The 20,678-nt window shown below is 34.1% G+C and overlaps 2 protein-coding genes across 3 annotated transcripts; both read right to left on the minus strand.

Moving 5' to 3' along the window:
- Positions 1 to 12,426: 12,426 nt before the first annotated feature.
- On the minus strand, positions 12,427 to 15,395 carry LOC132623993 (uncharacterized). Its single transcript, XM_060338807.1, has 4 exons — positions 14,932 to 15,395; positions 13,871 to 14,038; positions 13,533 to 13,768; positions 12,427 to 12,878 (listed from the first exon to the last, which is right to left on the minus strand). The coding sequence occupies exons 1-4, from the start codon at positions 15,217 to 15,219 to the stop codon at positions 12,623 to 12,625; spliced, it is 948 nt and encodes a 315-aa protein (XP_060194790.1). The 5' UTR covers positions 15,220 to 15,395; the 3' UTR covers positions 12,427 to 12,622.
- Positions 15,396 to 16,536: 1,141 nt separating this feature from the next.
- On the minus strand, positions 16,537 to 19,593 carry LOC132623621 (uncharacterized). Of its 2 annotated transcripts, XM_060338400.1 has the most exons (4): positions 19,053 to 19,593; positions 18,731 to 18,895; positions 17,909 to 18,147; positions 16,537 to 17,052 (listed from the first exon to the last, which is right to left on the minus strand). In XM_060338400.1, exons 1-4 carry the CDS (start codon positions 19,338 to 19,340, stop codon positions 16,803 to 16,805), a joined length of 942 nt encoding a protein of 313 aa, XP_060194383.1. In that variant the 5' UTR covers positions 19,341 to 19,593; the 3' UTR covers positions 16,537 to 16,802. The 2 variants fall into 2 exon arrangements, with proteins under 2 accessions (XP_060194383.1, XP_060194384.1); XM_060338401.1 differs by lacking the exon at positions 18,731 to 18,895 and having other exon boundaries at positions 19,053 to 19,589.
- Positions 19,594 to 20,678: the final 1,085 nt, after the last annotated feature.

Genomic DNA, 20,678 nt, shown 5'->3' on the forward strand with positions numbered 1-20,678 from the left:
TTGTGTCGATCATATTTCATAAGATTTTGGCTAACTTTGGCTTCGTGAATAATTCATAACAAGATGTTTTCTTGTACTTTTACTTCTTTGACCTAATGATCAAATAATGATAAACGTAGCGACAATAATCATAGTCGGAGGATAACGACGATAGGTCACCCCGACTCTTTCCATGATATTTCTTCTGAGGTTAGTCTTTCATTACACTTATATATATGTATTTATTTTCATTACCGAGCCGCGCTATAGTCGGCCGGGTAGGCACTTATATGTGCACCTAGACATGTTTCTTTCTTTACCGAGCCGTGTTGTAGGCGGCCGGGTAGGCACGTAGCTGTGCACCTAGATGTATTTCTTTCTTTACCGAGCCGTGTTGTAGGCGGCCGGATAGGCACGTAGCTGTGCATTGCCACTGATCAGTTGGGCGGAGATGATGTTATGATGATGAGCTCACCCCACAGAGGGATTTATTATTGTTATATGATATGATATATGCCTCTACAGTGAGGAATGATTTTACGGGTATGCATTTACATTTATGTCATGATTATGGTCGCCCTCAGTGGCCTCGTTCAGAGTTTCAGGTTGTCTCTACATCTTTTTCCAAGTTATCTGTCACACCCCGTTTTAACCCGGGTTGATTTAGAAGTATGACATATTGGTGATCCCTATTTGTTTTTTTTAAGGAGTCGCCACCTAATTAATTTAACGGTGAATTAGGACACCTAAATATTAACTAAGGTAAAGTTAAAACTAAACCTCCGTTAATGGTCTAACAACCAATGTGATTCTAGGTAAGGGCTTTATATTATTCTAAAGGAAAGGGATTAGGCATCCTTTAGAATCCGTTAACGTACGGTTATCCGACCAAACTTAGGTTAATTAATTTAGATTAAATGTAATGCTTAAATCTTAAGAAAATAGGTTGCAAATATTATTAAGGTTTGAAAGGAAAACATAGTGTTGTTACTTAAACTGACTTGAAGAAATACATAGTAGTCCACTCAAAAATAAAACTTATAAATGTTGTTGAGTTTAAAATAATAATTTTATTGAAAAAATGAGAGTTGCAAAATATAATGATTTGTATATAAGTAGAAGCTTTTAAGAGAAAACCTAGCCAATTTAACTTGAAATAAAATGACATTATATCAATATGGTAGTGTAGGAAATCTGGACTTGTAAATAGAATTCAAAAAAAGTGAGTCATTTCTTATTAATTGTGCTTAGTTAAAAATATGCATGATTGATTCAAACTTGAAGAGCATAAAATATACTTATAATTGCGTATTAGTGACGTTTTGAAACGTTTATGATAAAAATGTGATTCCCTTTACTTAAAATATATAGTCATGCCATTTTGCAAATCAATTATTCCAAATAAGATAAAAGCATGAAAAGAAGAGAATAACTTATGGAATTAATTGTTAGTTTCTCTTAAATTAGCTACCCATTGCTAAACCTACTAATTAATTAGGATTTATCTAAACTAATAAAACAAAACAAACAAAGAGTTAGTTGCATAATACAAATTAAATGCACAAAATAAATAGAGGAGGAGATAATTTAAATGGGTTCAGCCCATTTTATAAGAAGGGCTGCTGCAATCGGGCATGGGCTCAGCCCATTTTAAAGGATGGCTGATCTGCTACTGTTGGGCCTCGGCCCAGCAGAGATTTTATACACTGCTGCGGATGGACTGGACGCGGAAAAGATTTCGTTGGGCTTTTAGCCCAACACCGGATGTGGGAGAAGAACGAGTCCCTCGGACTCATATATGATGATCATGCATAAAACGAAAGAGAACGATTAGTACATAATCAACGGATGAGGTTAAAACATGTAAAATATAACTCAAAACAAATCAATAGATTATGTATATACTATGTATATTTTGGTATATCTTATGCATATACATTCATAAGGATGTGTTCATTTTTTTTTAAAGTATAGTGATCTGTTCATTTTTAGCAAGAAATAGCACCAGCAAGCAGAACCAAGTGGCAGCCTTAGGTAGCAGCAATGAACAGCAGCAAAGTAGCATAAAGTGCAACAGGGAAGTGCCACAAAGTGAGTTTCAACAGCCATAAGAGTAACTGAGCAGCAGCCCATAACAATTGAGCATCAACCAACAATAGTTAAACAATGTCTAGCCAAAGACATGGCCCCAGATGTAGGTTTGGTTTCAAACAATAAGCTTCTTTTGCCTTCAAAGTGATATATAGCAGTAATTCAACCAGATAAACAGCAAACCATCGGTGGTATGTTGTGGTAAACAACAATAGTAACAGGCAGCCACATATAGGAACAACCATATGCCTTTATCAAGTGTGGTATATGTTCATTTTTTTTAAAAAACAACTTAAACCACAAACATGGCTGTAGCTCGATCACATAATGTGAGAGTCAGCTCAAGGTGCCAATCTGATTGTTCTTTTTAAGGGTAAAGCAATGATGACTAATGATCGAACACAACAAATAATTCTAATAAAAGTCACAGGGAAAAAGGGAATATTAACATATAACTGGATATTCAGTATTATGCAGCCAACACAGAATTCCAAAACAGGCATGCATGCTTATCCAAACAAACATAGTGCCTTTGACAGACCATGTCAATCTCATTTACTCATTCAATAACACACAAAGGATGCCAGAAAAAACTATTTGAACCACCACATATGAGTACATAGTTTCAGAGAAAAATAAAAGAATTAAGGTCAGGCTGAAATCATGCTTTAATTGATATCACCTAAAGTAGGCACTTAGTGAACATGAACAAATTTCAATTCCTATCAAACCTATTGCTGATTTTATTTTCCATTGATTAACATATCCTACTTGCTAAGAGGTTGCCTAGACTCATTTTAAGAAAAAAACATATCGATCATTATGAATAGCCTTTAATACCAGAATCTTTCCAAATATATATCAGGAGCAGATCTATTTTTTTAGGTTCTGAAGTCAAACGACACACATAATTAATGGGCAAGTTATCCTATGCCTCAAACACATAGTTATCCTACTGATTCATACTTCTTTGATTAAGTTATATTCACCCATATTCAAACAATTAGGGGCCAAGCAGGAATATTAAGAGGAAAGGACAACTACATGATTTCCATTATATACTGATATTTATCATTTAATGGAAAGAAAACAGAGGAGAAAACAGGCTCTATTATACAAGCTAGACACTTAGCCTTAGGCAACAGAGTTTCAGAGATCGAGTTAGGTTTAACATGCGAATTTTAAGCTAACTTCATGTATGATTTCTCCTTATTCTGCTTATGTAATATGCAGACATGAATTGAGTAGGAATAATTGAACATCTCAACTAAATGTAAGTGGTATACACGATTACATGATACGCAAATCAAACATGGCAAATTAGGAATGAGCAAACATGCTTTAAAAGTTAATATAAACTTCAACAAAGCAATGGCAGGCACTTGATTAGTTTAAGGACTTATGCCACTTTAAACACAGAAGGAGAACTTTGTCATAACATGTTTGATATCGGCTTAGGTATATTTATTGGACTTTCTATTAACAGTCTCAAGATCTAAGTCCAAAAACATGCTCATCAGATTATCAAATAACTAGTTTAACATTTTTTAACCAAACAATATGCAATAGCCTCTAATATGATGTTAAGCCAAATTCAGCATACTCAGGTCCCACTTTAAACTAACTCTTAAATATACGTAATGACACTATATATCGTTATCACAAATGGCATTTTAAGCTTACTTCAAATTAGACCAGGATCTCTCTTAATCATATTACACTCTATCAGTCTAAGTCAACAAATGGTCAAATAGGCTTTATACCAATCTCAGATAATTCATCACTCATTTAACTGAACATTTGATTCAACTAATCATGTTTTGGTAAAAACACCAGCAGACAGGCCTATTCATGTACTAAACACACACATGCAATTCGGACTACACAAACTTATCTTTAGCACAAGCTAAATTTAAACAAGACAAACTGCAACTAGACATAATTTTAAAACTGAGTTAACACAAGCAGGGTCTAGTTCCACGTAATAAAGACTAAGCCCACAAACACAAATTAAAACTAACTTAGAGGGACTAAAACAGGAAGCTAACACTCATAAACATAACTACATAGGATTTAAACATGATCAAATATAACTAAACTGGATTCAAATGGGCTTAAAACTAGCGACCAATAAACATGCTAGGCAAGAATAGTAATTAACATATGCAAGCAACGACTAATCTAGCAATTAACACTACTACACTAAACAATCTAGCACATATAAGCAGAAAATAGCTAATAAATGCTAAAATAAATAAAAGGGAGGAAGATTACCTTTTTTGAGTGCAGCGAAGTGGGGCGAAGGTTTCGATATCTACCTCGAGGACTACTAAATCCGAGCTTGCGATGCTCGAATTCACAGCAACAAACAAAGCAGACGAAAATCAGAAAACAAATGCTCTAATATTTTGACTCGATATTTTGAATTATCATAACCACTACAAAATTTGATATTTTTGAAACTTAGGGTGACTTAGAACTCTTTATTTCAGAGGGTTTCAGATGATTCCCCCAAAAAAAACCCCCCTTCGACGAACATAGAAATCATTATTTATAGGGGAAATCTAGGGTTTGCTTGTGAAGAAGAGAGAGAGGAGCGTGGGGGACAAAGGAAAAGTGGGGAACTGAGAGAAGTGGGAGCGGGTGTAGGCGGCGGTGGTGGGGAACAGGAACGAGTGAGGGGGAGCGGAGAAGAGGGAAGAAAGGGAAGGAGAGAGAGAGAGAGAGAGAGAGAGAGAGAGAGAGCGAAGGAGGCGGCGATGAGGGTGGAAGGGGAAAGAAAGAGAAGGAGAGGGTTTTAGGGTAAAAGAATAAGGAAATGGGCCGGGTCAGACGAATTTTGTTGGGCTGGACGGGTGAAGAGGGTGTTTGGGCCATTAATTTGGCTGGTCTTATCCGAATTTTAGGCCCTTTTCCTCCCTTAATTAATTTATGGGCTTCCAACTTAATAATTAGTACAAAATATATTATGTGAAGACGAATAATAATTAGTGTATATAAAGTAAAGATTAATTTAATGAGTGTGAATCCTAAAATGAAACGGTGACGAACATTTAAAATTTATGATAAAGTAATGCTTGTAATGTTAAAAATAAAAGTAGCGATATTAATAGTAGTAGTAATAATAATAATAATAATAGTAGTAGTAGTAATAACAATAATAATAATAATAATAGTAATAATAATAATAATAATAATAATAATAATAATAATAATTGATAAATGATGATGAGGATAGCCGGTAACTGTAATAATGAAATGCCAGTATTGATAAGAGGCTAATAATTATAGTAAAATATAATATATATATTTTTTATTTTCCCAAAAATATTAGAAGCGCAAATAGGTATTTCGGAGGAGAGGCGGGACAAAATTGGGTGTCAACATTATCTGTATCTCATATGCTTATGTTATGTTTATGCTTACTCCTTACATACTCGATACATATTTCGTACTGATGCATTTTGTGCGCTGTGATCATGCCTACAGGTACGGTAGATGGATTGTTGTACCTTTCTCAGTAGGATACCAAAGTTCAGTAGGGATGTTCGCACTCCATTCTCCGGAGTTGCAGGTCAGAGTCATTAAATAGGATGCATATATATATATATATATATATATATATATATATATATATATATAGAGAGAGAGAGAGAGAGAGAGAGAGTATGACTATGGGTACGTCGGGGCCACTGTCCTGACGAGTTGATGCATATTAGTGCTCTTAGAGGCTTACAGACTATCAGTCAGTGTACAGGTATTGTGTTTGGCCTTGCCAGCCTTCCGACTAGTTGTCTTTCTTAGTTGTGGCATTGTTGGCCCTTGTAATGCATATATGTGTTGTTGGGCCTTTTCTGCTTGCAGGTTGTTATGATATACTTCTTACTATCTTATTCAGCGGCCTCGTCGGCCTATGATTCACGTTACAGAGTTTAGATATCACAGTTGGTTCGCTCGGCCCTTCGGGTGCCGACCACACCCCCAAGGTTGGGGTGTGACACACTCAAATCCTTCTTAATGAAGTTCTCCTTAAATCTCTCTTAATTTTATGTAGTTGATTACTTAATTATCTCCACAAATTTCGGGAAGATTTTTTGGACTCATATAAGGCATCAATTGTTTTTTCTAATTAGTGATTTTTTAAAATTATTTATTTAAATAAGATATAGCAGATTAATAAGATAGAATGCAAAATTAAAAAAATATATAAATAGAGAAAAGCCGAAAAAGGAGATAATTTTTTAACCATTTTTCCACAGAAATATATGGCTAACTACTTACAACAACAACAACAACCCAGTGAAATCTCACATCTTGGGGTCTGGGGAGGGTAGAATGTACGCAGACCTTACTCCTACCAAGGTAGGATGGCTGTTTCCGAGATATGGCTAACTACTTCAAATTCAGAATTTGAATTAAACATTTTAGAATTTATAATCAGTTACCTAAATTTTAGGGGGTATAATCAATTTTAAATTTTTATTGCATTATAAATTCATTACAAAGATAACCCAATCTTCGGGGGAAAAAAATTCTAATATTCCTTATATGATGATATTTGAATTGCCCATGTTTTAACTTTAAATTCAAATTCAAATTTTTTATTTCAGTTCAAATATTTGTATTTGAATATTTTCTCTACATAGAAAGAGAAATATAGAAAAGGAAATCGATATTTATTTATAAAATTTAGTTCATCAGAGCCATAAAACTTGTCAATTTGATTCTGTTATTACCCTAGCTTGAAAGAAAATCTTCTTCTTAAAAGGAAGTACCCAAAAAACTTTGATGTGTTCCATTTTTTTACTTTTAGGAAGGATAGTCATTTGATTAGTTTAAAAAAGGTAACTGTCTTTCGATTTAATTCAAATCCTTTTTTTTTTATTTATTTTAATTTTAAATTATTTTACATCTATATATAGTATGAACTTGGTTTAAAATTCAAAGTAGCATCATATTTTTTTCCTGCTAATTATGCTAATATTGATTCGTTCTATTATTAATAAGAAAGGTGATAAAATCTAATTGTTGATATCTCAATTTCGTTTAGACTTATCATTTTCTATATTCCTAATAGATTACTTAGACGGTAACATTTTAAAGTGAAAATATTTAAACAAATGAATTTCATCATGATTTTTTGATACATTTTAATTTTGATATTGCATTCAATTTAATCATACGGGTGCTCTTCATATGGGCTTGAATTTATCTTAATTGCAAAAAGTAATAAAGGATAATATTATATCTTACCATTTAAAGGAGCATAGTTGACTATAAATTAGAATCCAAGAATATCAATTAATAATTTTCTCCAATCAATACACCAAATTAGGTGAGTTCATTTAATAATGTCAATTAATTACTTTTTAGAATTGATACAAATAGAATTTGTTGTCAAGTGACTTGTTCATATTACGCTACTTGGCTTAATATTAACCTAGACATATATATATATATATATATATATATATATATATATATATATATATATATATATATATATATATATATTATAATAATAATAATAATATTAACAGCTCTACTACTATGTGTTGATAATATCGTATGAGTATATTACGTGAGTTCATTATTATTATTATTATTATTAGTAGTAGTAGTAGTAATAGTAGTAGATTATTAAATTAGGTAATATTTTGAACTACAATTAATAACTTCTTTAATAATTAATGCAAATAGAATTTGTTGCCAAGTGGCTTGTTCATATTACGCCACTTGACTTAATATTAAGCTAGACTATTCTCCTTTTATATATATATATATAGAGAGAGAGAGAGAGATTTGTACCAAAATGAATAGCTATTTGATAAATTTAGAAATAATTGCTTTTAAGCTTTTCATTTACGCTAAATGATATTTATAGTTACACAAATATTAATATCATATCTAATCTTTTTATCATACATTTTAAAAATCTTTATTTTTCCTTTTATTTTTATGTTTAGGCAAGCACCGTCACACGGGATGGAAGGAATAGCAATAGAGTATCATGTTCCCATCCTCTATTTTTATAGGGAAATGGTCAAATTTGTTCTTCTACTATGTGAAAAAAAGATCAAATTTAACCCTGTCGTTATCTAAATGGTTTAAATATACCCCTTCTCCGTTAAGTCCATTTAAGGTGGACTTCCAATGCCAAGTGGCATTGATACTAGGTGAGTTGGAGATCACATGGCATGCCATGTCAATCGCCAATCCATTTTACTCCATCCCCTTCCCTTCTTCTCTCACCACTAGCATCTTCTCCCCTCAACCACCATTGCTACCATCAGCACCATCATGACCACCACCATTTCCACCGGTCACCACCTCCACATGCTTAAAATCTTTCACTGTAATAATGTCCGACGAGAAGACATTACTTCTGTAGTAATTGTGCAATACCAATAAATTTACCATAACTTCTTATTTGGTACTTTATCCAAGTCTTCATCTTCATAAGTCAATGAGCAACTGAATTGATTCATGTGCACCAAACCATCAAGTTCTTTAAGAGGTCCAAATCAGTTGCATCTACTAACAATAACCTTTTGAATATAGGTAATCCTAACACCTAATATTTTACAAAACTAAATGGGTAACCAAAATAGAATCTGCGCTATCTTAGTGTTTTTTTTTTTTCAGAATAAAAAAAGTTGTGGTCCGGTCACAAATTCACGTAACATAAGATAGCAGCTATGTTTTTGTATACTGAGCTATCATAAATGTGTCTCAATGTCTTCTCATGGCTATAATGCCTATAGAGTTGGTAAGCAGGTGAAGGTGGTGATCGATGGAAACAGTGGTGGTCATGGTGGTGTTGATGGTAGTAATTGTAGTTGAGGGGAGAAGATGCTAGTGGTGGAAGAAGAAAGAAAGGGGATGGGGTAAAATGGGTTGGGCGGGTGACATGGTATGCCACGTGGTCTTCACCTCACTAAGTGTCAATGTCACGTGGCATTGGAAGTCTCCTTGGGATAGACTTTACTGAGGAGGGGTATATTTGAACCATTTAGATAACGTGAAATTTTCTTGAACAAATAATATAACAGAGAATAAATTTGATCCTTTTTTCGCATAGTAAAATCTGACCTTTTCCCATTTTTTATTTGTTGATTAAAGCCCAACCGGCCGATTCTTTTTGGAGGTGAGCATGACATAATATGCTGAAGTCATAATATATCTGCCATCTCAATTGAAGTCAAGTCTCAAAAAAATAAAGGATATCATCAAAGAATCATAGATTAAGTTGGTTAATTGCTGGCCTACCTAACTTCAACATGTTCCTTTCGTGAATTCTGATCAATCATATAAGTAGAATCCATGTGACCGACTGGTTTAGAATAAGCACACTACAATAAAATATGCTTTCAGCGGCAATTAATAACAACAACAACAACAACAACAACAATCCAGTGAAATCCCACAACGTGGGGTCTGGGGAGGGTAGAGTGTACGCAGACCTTACTCCTACCAAGGTAGGACGGCTGTTTCCGGGAGACCCTCAGCTCAATAAACACATAAAAAGAGGTCAGATAAGGCTAAGAGATTCAAAGCGATATGAAAATGAAGTAACGCAAGCGAAACAGATAACATAGAATAATCAAAGCACAGAAAACAACAGATAATAGCATACATCAGAGCACAAGAAATTATACTATGATAATGCGACTACTAATAAGACAGGATAATGAGACTATCTACTAGCCTTCTACCCTAATGTGGGTCCTCCAAATCCTTCTATCTAAGGTCATGTCCTCGGTAAGCTGTAACTGCGCCATGTCGTGTCTAATTACCTCTCCCCAATACTTCTTTGGCCTACCCCTACCTCGTCTGAAACCATCCATGGCCAACCTCTCACACCTCCGCACTGGGGCATCCATGTCTCTCCTTTTCACATGCCCAAACCATCTCAATCTCGCTTCTCGCATCTTGTCTTCCACCGAGGCCACTCCTACCTTGTCCCGAATATCCTCATTCCTAATCCTGTCACTGCTGGTGTGGCCACACATCCTTCAGCGGCAATTAATAAGCGACAATAATTTAATTGCCGCTAATTATATTCTAGAATCAATTATTACCGACAATACCAAACTTTAGCCCTAACAATAAATGTCGCTAAAGGCTTTAGCGACTTTGGATCTAATGGCATTAACCAATTGTTGGTAAATGTTTTTGTGACAATAACTATTGCCGCTAAAGAATTTTTCATTATCCCATTTAAAAACCAATTTGTGTTGGACTAATTAATTTAAAAAACATATTTGAGTAGTAATTAATGTTTGACCAAACTTTTAAAAATTACTTCTAAGGTCATGTTTGGAAGTCATCCATGTAATTGGAATTGAGTGTAATTACACAGTTTGGCATGTTTGTCAGGCCAAATAATTACATGTCCAGCATGTAATTGGTGTAATTGAGAGGGGGTTAATTACATTCTCCAATTCTCAAGGGGGGTGTCGAGAATTGGGTGTCATTACACCCTGTTTATTTCTATTATTTCAGTTTCTTTTTTATTTTTACATTCAAAATATTTTTTATTATTTTTTTCATTTTCTTTCTTCGCTTTTTCAAACCTTTACTTCTTGTGATTCCATGTAATTGCTCGTACTTAAAAAAAAAAAAATCTTATTTTCTTCATTCAGCGTAACTACGTTATCATTCTAGTTTTTGACATTACACTTCCTAATATTAGAAGAACGAGCCATTGACAAACTTGACATCTAATGAGTGATGTTATTAAAGTAGAATTTCGTTCTTGAATGAGGTTATAGACTTATATATGTTTTCACTTCCTTTTGAATTATATTTACTTAAGCTATGTTGTAACTTACTTTATGTTATGTTGAAATTTGACATAAAAGTATCATGTTAAACTTTTTGATTTTTTTGAAATTTTGAATTTAGGCTATATTTTCGATTTTAATTTATTTGCTTTAGTATTATTCATTTATTGTTTTACATTGCATGTTGTTCATTTTCCAATTACAATAAATAGATTATTTTTTTGTCAAACATTTGAATAATGTTATGACATTATATGTATGAATATTAATGTTTTTGTCTAACATCCAGCCCATAATGTTCCAAAATGTGTGCTTCTAATTTTTATGATTAATTAAATAAAAAAATTATTAATTTGAAAAATATATACAATTACCTTTACCATCTTATTTACAAAAAATATGTGATTATTAATTAATATATTTAAAGAAATAATGTGTATCTAATACCTAATTTAATAAATCATTTATAAAGGCACATATTTGTCAAGTATTACTTTTGATTTTTAAATTAATCTAACCTTGTAATGCACATGTACAACCAAACAATATGCTTGTAATTACACTGTAATTACGTTATGACAAACAAACATTGCATCGTAATCACTATACAGTGTTATTACTAGGTTGTGTGTTGTGTAATTATTATCCTAGTAATTACACCAATTCCAATTATCAGGTGGCTTTCTAAACAAGACCTAAGTGTATTTTTCTTGAAAGTGTTTTTCAAGAAAGTACCTTTTTTTGGGGTGTGTGTGTGTTTGGGTGGGGGGTTGTTTCTGAAAAAGATTTTCTGCTACTCCCCAAAATCACTTATTTTGTTTCAAAAGCTTGGCTAAAGACCACACTTTTAAAAAATAAGCACTTTTGACCTCACAGAAGCTTGGCCAAATAGGCTATAAGTTAATTAAATTCATATGTATATCTATTTTCTAACTAATCAGGTTATCTTATTTTGTACCGGGTTTGATTCTCAGGTCACTTAACTAATACTCCAGTTATTATCTTAGAAAATTACCTTTTTTGTCAAAGGAAATGGAAATCGAAAGGGAAAGGAAAGATGACTTTATGAGATAATAATTATTAGTTCACCGTCTTAGAAATCAACTCTTTTGTGCAAAATAAAAAATACGTCGGGCACACTCTCTTGTTAACCGTAAAGTTCGTAAGGTTGTGTGTTTGGCACACTATAAAACTGTTACAGCAGTTTTTTCTTCTCCTCTCGTTTTACTTTTTTTTTTCCCCCTACTGATTGGACTGCGTGCAATTTTAAAAGGACTCTTTTGTAACATGAACCAAGAAATTTTAACTAGTGTTTCATGAAGACGGGGGTTTGATTAATATGAATTTCTCTGGAGGAAAAAAAAAAAAAAAGAACTACTAATTCTTAATTTTGCTGCTTTATCATGTTGGTTTCACGGCGAAATAAAATTCTTTAATGTTATAAACATTCCACATAACAATTTAAATTGCTCCAATAAGTAATTTATATTGGCACTTCTGTTTCAAAATAATAGTCCTGGCTTTCAACATTCATAATATAACAGAACAAGAAAGAGAGGTGGAACATGGCTTTCATAACATGGTATTTTCTTCTTTTACTTCATGCTTTTATAGGAATTGCAGGGTCACGGCATCAAAATATTACATGTAGAACACAACTAGGACTTACTGAAGCATACTATTCTTAGTAGTTGGAACAACAACAACAACGCCTTATTCGAACTTCTATTCTTAGTAGACGGAGCAACAACAACAACAACGAGGCCTTACTGAAGCTTACTATTCTTAGTAAGGAATTCAAGCACGAGTTGATTAACCTTGTCGGGTAGTTGTTCTTGAACAAAATGGTTTCCTTCTGGCAGAGAGGCTATCTCCAGATCAGGTACTGAATATTTCAGTCCTCCACTACTAATGTATTCTTGCATTCCTGGAAATTTAAGGAAATAATCCTTCTCACCCATAATAAACAGTGCTGGAACATGAACTGTTGGATCTGTAATGTTGACTTGTTCATGCAGTGACCTATTGCATGATGAAATTCATAATCATCCAACAAAAGAATAGAGAAAAAGAATATATCAGGAAAGTGTTCTAGCTAAGAAACCAGCCAAAATATAAGTCAGCTTTTTGGATAAAGGTGGTCAAGTCAGCTTGCACACACCTTGACTATTTCAAAAAGGTACATGCATTCTCTTACCAGTACACCCTACAGGTACAGATAGTCGCAGAGCCTAGATTTTCACTAAGAGGAGTCAAAATATAAAGAAGTAAACACACGACGAAACCAAGAGAATTCAACATATAGTATATATTAGTAATATTATAATTTTTTAACCTATTTACGCAGTGCAATTTTCCAACGAAGGGATCTCAATTGACACCCCTTGGAGAGGAGTGGCTCTGCCACTGGGTACAGAGCAACTCTCATGTGCTATTCCTATAACTTGAGTTTGTTTTTAGTTTCATGAATGTTAACACATAGTGGAAGTAGTTATTTCTCAAGCCTGCCTCTCCCAGTAGAGGGACGGGCCTATTATTCACTAATTTTCAAATCGTGCAGTACTGCCTGCCCCTCGAGGATTCCTCGGTTATAAAAAAGTCCGAGTTTGAGAGAAGAGAAAGTTGTGAAAGGGGACTTTCCAGTTCAAAAAAACATATAGTAGATGTTTGTGATACCTATAAGGAACCTGCAAAGCAGTTTGGAATCCAGAGTTCTCATACAAAGCTCCATATGCAGCCAGGTCTTCCTCAGAGAACCACGGGGGCAGAGGAGTTGAAGGTTGCACAATGTCCATAATTTCCTGATTTTCATTGGCTATTGGTAATTCACTTCTGGAGAAAAGAATGTATACATTCCTCACTACTGTTTTAGCGTCAAGGCGACTAAAATCGGCTTCAGCCCTCCCAGGCTCCTGCAAAGGATTAAAATAGATGTCTCCAAGATTGAAGAGGAACTATAAATGATAATCATGAAGAAAACAAAGTAGAGATCAAAAATGTATTAACGTACATACCCCAAATCTAGAAATATAGAAGCCTTCAGGGATGCCTTGTTTAAACTCGAGAGGTTGTGGGGGCAAAAATGGCACTCCCATAACAACAAATCCGGAGACTCTCACCTCATAGAGAGTGACAAAACGCGAAATGACAATAGAACCAAAGTCTTTACCGATGAGAAAAACCTACATATTGGCAAACACAGAGATGAGAATAGGACAGGGATATAATCTTCAACTTATAACAACTAAAATTTTCATGTATACAGCAAAGTTATTTGGTTGAGCGATAAGGAACTAGCTCTGATATCTTGTAGCCAACAAGTCAACATCTACCCATGCATTTCACATTATGAGCGTAGACCACCTTAAGTCAGATTCTGTTCAAACCACAAAATCCTGATAGTTGCTCAAGAGTCGAACAGCCTCTGTACCTACAAGGGGTAAGGTCTGCGTACACTCTACCCTTCCGAGACCCCAATTGTGGGATTACACTAGGCATGTTATTGTTGTTGTTGCTCAAAAGTCACTGCTATAATTTTTGATTTCTTCATTTTTGTCAAAACTGAAGCTGGTATGTCAAATTCAACAACATTGCTAGTTTAAATACTACATGAAACCTCTTTAAATCCTCTCCTCTCGAGTTATATAGTACATAACATCGAGGTAGGGTCGAAGAAACGTAATACTCCACTTCTAATAACTTCAGAATTCGGCCCCGTTAGTAACCGAATACGCCAGGTTATTCTTATGGTAACTAGGGAAAAGGAGTTGACCTATATTTATATAGAGCGTCTACCCTGCTAGGGTTGCAATTGTTAGCTTCCACATGACGGCTGTTATTTCGATCCCAACATACCCATCACAAGCCAATAGTTGATGAGCCTTACTTATTCCACACCTTAATAAAGTAGGATCTTCTTTTATATACTCCTATTCAAATCAGGTCCCTTATATTTTATTTACAACTTCAAACCACTAATTCATTTTCGGGCAATAACCAACTAATGTTAGTCCAAATTACAATCTGAAAAAAAAAATGACTTTTTTTTGTTCAAAACATAAGAAGATGAATATACCTTAGAGATATTAAGAGCATCAAGAAGTGCAAGGGTGTCATTTGTAAAATCAAGAAAGGTGGTTTTCTCGGGTTGGGGTGGCTGATCCGATAACCCGTATCCTCTGAAATCGGGTGCAATAGCTCTGTAACCAGCTTTGGCCACAGCTATCATTTGGTACCTCCAAGAATACCATATTTCAGGGAAACCATGCAAGAACACTACAACTGGGGAATTTCCACTTCCAATTTCAGCTACATGAATTTTTAGCCCGTTCACTTCAACATATTTGTGCTCTATTTGTTCCATTTTTGGAAAGTGTTGAATATGATTTTGCCTTTTTGCTCTATTTTGTAAGAAGATGATGAAATGCGTTTGGGATTTTATAATTACTTCATGTGAAGGTCAGAGAGAAGACAGAGTGATTTTTTAAAGTACTTACTTAGTACTTGTACTAATTATGCATCGTAGTATATACAAAATTATTCTAGTCAAATTTGTCCCTTAGTGAAAGCGTGAAGCAGATGGAATGATTCTTGGTGAGAAAAAAAAAAGCATCTTTGCAAAACACTATCGACAAATTCCATATAATTATTCGCGGCAATTTTCCTGCTATACATAATTTATTATGGCTGTCATTATTAGCTAGACTTCCAAGCATATAAAGATAATGACTAGTACTCTCTCTGTCCAATTTTAAAAATCCGTCAATATTTCTTAAAATTTTGTATTCATTCTAACATTTACACAAAACGACATGGCAGAAATAATAATTGTATATTACCGTTTGATTTTCTTTCTAGGTAGCACCATGTTTCCCGTTGTCTAATTTTCTTAAATTTTGTGTTTAAGCAAATACGTTACTTAAAATGAAATGGAGGAAATAGTAGTACTATATTACCATTGATTACTATATTACCATTGATTTTCTTTCTTTGTAGCATCATGTTTCTCATTATCTAATATATTTTTTAAAACTCTATATTCAACCAAACACCATTACATGAAATAGGACGGGAGAAATAATAGTACTAATATATTACCATTGATTTTCTTTTTTGGTGGCATAGTGTTACCTATTATCTCCTCTTTTTTTTTCTTCTCTTGATTAAAGTCCTACCAACCGAATTTTATTTGAGGTCAGGTGAGTATGACAGAATATTCTGTAGGTTATCGTATCTGTCATCTTCTTAGAAGTCATCCAAATATATATATATATATATATATATATATATATATATATATATATATATATATATATATATATATATATATATATATATATATTACTTCAGGATGTCATCAAAGAATCATACGTTAAGTTAAATACTGGCCTGCCTAACTTCAACATGTTACGTTTGTGAATTGTGATCATCATACAAGTAGAATCCACATGACTAACTGGTTTAGAATAAGCACCAAGTGCAAGTGAATATTTCATTTATTTCATTATCCTCTCTAAGACTAGTTCAATTCATATGTGTCTATTTGCAATAATAAGTTATCTAATTTTGTATTAACTTAAATACGTTTAGCCGTCTAGGTTTCCACTTGTTTTGTTTGTAATGTAATCAATTGGAAGCCATTGATACATACACAACCAATAATTCTGGTACTAAACCACGGTGTTCGAAGTTAAACCAAACTAGAGTTGGTTTCATGATCATTGATTTTGTCAAATTTGCTAAATACTGTGCTTTGTCTTTGGCACTCTTCGAACTTGTACATTGTCCCTGATCCAATATTCATAATATAACCGAAACAAGAAAGCAGGAGAGGAGCTAGGCGTTGGCAAGAGGGTTCAATTGCTTCTCTTTATTCTCTACGATGCAACTATCGGTAACTACTTGCACTTCCATCAAACAATAACAATAACAATCCCTCATTGTAACTTAATTACTATACTTAGCAAGGAAGCCGAGCACGAGTTGATTAACTTCCTCAGGTAATTGTTCTTGAACAAAATGAGTTCCTTCTGGCAGAAAAACCATCTGTGAATTTGGTACTAAACTTTTCAGTATTCCTCCACTTGTATACTCTTCCATTCCTGGAAATTTGAGGAAACACTCGTCCTCACCCACAATAAACAGTGCTGGGACATTAACTCTTGGATCTGTAATGTTGACTTCTTCATGGAGTGCCCTATTGCAGGATGTAAATCATAGACAATTAAAAAAAAAAAAAAGAGAAAAAGAATATATCAGGAAACTATTCAATACAGCAAAGCAGTTCCTACAACATTCTTTTTCCCGGATTAGTAAGGTAGTCTGAGTCGGCTTGCTCGCACCTCGGCCATTTTATCTTATACTTGCATTCTTTACCAGTACAGATATATAGTGACGTAGCTAGAAATTCTAACAAGGAGATTCAGAATAACATAAGAATGTCATACCAAAGATTTAAGCCTATGAGTTTGAACCACATCGGTGAGTAAACTAAAATCTTCCTTATGTTAAGGGGATACAACAATATATATTTGCATTTAAAAATTTGATTTTTATCCTATTTACACAATATAATTTTCTAACGGAGGAGATTCAATTGAACTTGCATCCACCAAGCACCGATCATGTATGCAGGGGCGGATCTATCGTATTGTTTAAGCAAACCAATTTATCCAAAAACCAATAAACTAACCTTTTTAAGAATTCAGAACACATAAACTCAAAATTCTAACTCTACCTCTACGGGTAGGCGTAACTCTCATTAGCAATAGCAATTCCTATAACTTGAATTTGCTTGTTTCATGAATATTAACACAGTATGTATGTGTTTAGTATGAGAAACACCATTTTCTGGAAAATGACTTACTTTCAGAGGGGGGGGGGGGGGGGGGGGGGGGGTTTGTTGGTGTTTGGAGAGTGAAAAATATTTTTTGAGACAAAACAATTACTGAAGATTGATAGTAATACTGCAAACCAGGTAGTGTTTTAATACAATTTTCGATTTATGATATGAAGGTAGATAGTAGAGATAAACCATAGATGTTTTGTGATACCTATAGGGAACCTGCAAAGCAGTTTGGAATCCAGAGTTCTCATACAAAGCTCCATATATAGCTAGGTCTTCCTCACTGAACCAAGGGGGCAGAGGGGTTGAAGGTTGCACCAAATCCATGATTTCCTGGTTTTCACTGGCTATTGGTACTAATTCAGTTCCGGAGAAAAGAATATATACATTCTTCACTACTGTTTTGGCGTCAAAGCGACCAAAATCAGCTTCAGCTCTCCCAGGCTCCTGCAAACAATTAAAATAAGTATCTCCAAGATTTATCAAGAGAGAGAGCTAGCTATAATTGATAACATAGGTGTGTTTGGTATAAAAAAATATATTCTCCACGGACATTTAAATAGATATTATATAGCTAGAATTGATAATATGGGTGTGTTTGATTGGAAGGAAAAAGTTTCCTGAAAAAAAATGGTGTACTATTTTTTTTTTTTATGTTTAGTAAGTAAACAGAACATGTAATCCCAAAAACAGTTATATATAATTTAGACAAACACTGTGTAGCATGTAGGTGCGGAGGGGGCAAAAGGGGAGGGGGTGGGGTGCGGGGGATGAGGACTGATGGAGCGAGGGGTGGGAGGCGGGGTAGGGAGGAAACAATCAGCATGGAATGCTAGCTAATTATGAAACTAATTGTTTCTACTTCCAATAAGAAAGTCATTTTCATCATTTTTAAGAAACTTGTTTTCCTAATAAAATATTTTACAGAACATTTTAACCAAACAAACATGAAAATTTTAAAAAATATTTTCCACCATACCAAACACACCCTATACAACTCAGAAAATAATTAACCAAGAACCATACATACCCTCCATCTCGCAAGATGGGATCCTTCAGGGAGGCCTTGAAGGTTGAGAGTCAGTGGAGAATAAAATGGCACCCCCATAGTAATAAATCCAGAGACTCTCTCCCCATGAAAAACAACAAAACGGGAAAGAACAAAAATTCCAAAGTCTTTAGCAACAAGAAAAGCCTACATTATCATTATAAGCAAAATGATTAACAACAAGAATAACAACTAAGCCTGAAGTTGAGATCAACTATATGAATCCTCACATCTTCATTCTAAGGAAAATGATTATTCAAAGTAATGCTTTATTTAAGAAGATGAATATATATATATGGAGTACCTTAGAGATGCTAAGAACATCAAGAAGTGCAAGGAGGTCACTGATCAGATCAAGAAAGGTGGTTTTTTTGGGTTGGGGTGGTTGATCTGATAACCCGTATCCTCTGAAATCGGGTGCAATAGCTCTGTAACCAGCTTTGGCCACAGCTATCATTTGGTACCTCCAAGAATACCATATTCCAGGGAACCCATGCAAGAACACTACAACTGGGGAATGCCCACTTCCGGTTTCAGCTATATGAAGCTTTAGCCCATTCACTTCAATGTACTTGTGCTCTATCTCTTCCATCTTATTAATTTCTCTTAAAAAAAATCCCCCTTAGGAAAGAAACGGATGAAATACATGTGTGTGGGATTATTTTATCCTTTCAAGAATTCATGTGATGCTCAGAGAAGACAGCTGGCATGATTCCTGATGCTATAGCAGAAAAGCATCTCCGCGAATCACTATCGACAAATAAATACTTACAATAATTCGTGGTGATCTAAGTGTGTATAGAAAATGCTTTCAGGTGCAGTAGCAGAGCAAGATTCCTATCAAGAGAATTCAAAGAGACTAAATATTACTACTATATATAGAGCCCGTTTGGATGAGCTTATGTCAGCTTATAAGCTAAAAAAAAATTAAGTTGGTAGTTTAACTTATTTTTTTTGGCTTATAAGCTGTTTTAGATAAGCTAAGTCAAACGGGCCCAATTATTTTTTTGAACTTATTTTAAGCACAAATGACTTTAAGTTGGCCAGTCAAACACTCAAAAAAGCTGAAAACAGCTTATAAGTCAATCCAAACGGGCTCATAAACGCAGATCTTGAATTTTTAGTCGTTTTCACAGGGGTAGGATAGTAATTTTGTTGGATTTTTGATGCAATGAAGTGGCTACACATGGCTGCTGAAGTTTTTCTACACATATGGCAGTGGGTCCCAATAACGAATTTGTTTGTCCTCTTCCCTCCTTCACGGTGAAATCTTAAAAAAGCATACCAGCTTCGAGCAAAGAAGTGGGTCCCAATATCCCTTTTTTTTTCTATTAAAAACCCACTGCCCTAAAAAAAATGGCTTGAAACCCATTAGAAAAATCACATACGTAACTTCTCATTTAATTTTAATTGTGTTACCTTAATTTACTATAAGTTTTTAAAATTTAATACATTGATAGCCTTTTGAAGTTATCACTAAATTTCATTTAAACATTTGAATTACAACTTATTCCAATTGAATATGTGATAACGTCAAATTTTGAAAAATACTTTTGTGCGCGTTTTCAAATGTCAATATGTCTCCTCCTTTAATTATATACATAATCTCAACAGATCATAATGTTGTGTTTAATAAAGGAGATGTCATATTTTATGTAGTTAATTACTTAACAGATACTAGCACTCTGCAAAAGTTTTTTAAAAATTTGAATCGAAAGTGTTTAATAGGATCACTTTATAAGGTGATGTGCTCAATTGGAACAGGTTATAATTCGGATGTCTAAATGAAGTTTACTTACAAATATAATGAACTATTGATATATTGAGTCGGAAGTGATGCTTACGGCCATTTTGTGCAAGTGATCTTGCCAATTTGGCTAATGGGTGCATGTACACCAATCATTTAATATTCGCTTCGTCTCAATTTATG

This window comes from Lycium barbarum, chromosome 12, assembly GCF_019175385.1.
Source record: "Lycium barbarum isolate Lr01 chromosome 12, ASM1917538v2, whole genome shotgun sequence".
In the NCBI taxonomy this organism is placed as follows: domain Eukaryota; kingdom Viridiplantae; phylum Streptophyta; class Magnoliopsida; order Solanales; family Solanaceae; genus Lycium; species Lycium barbarum.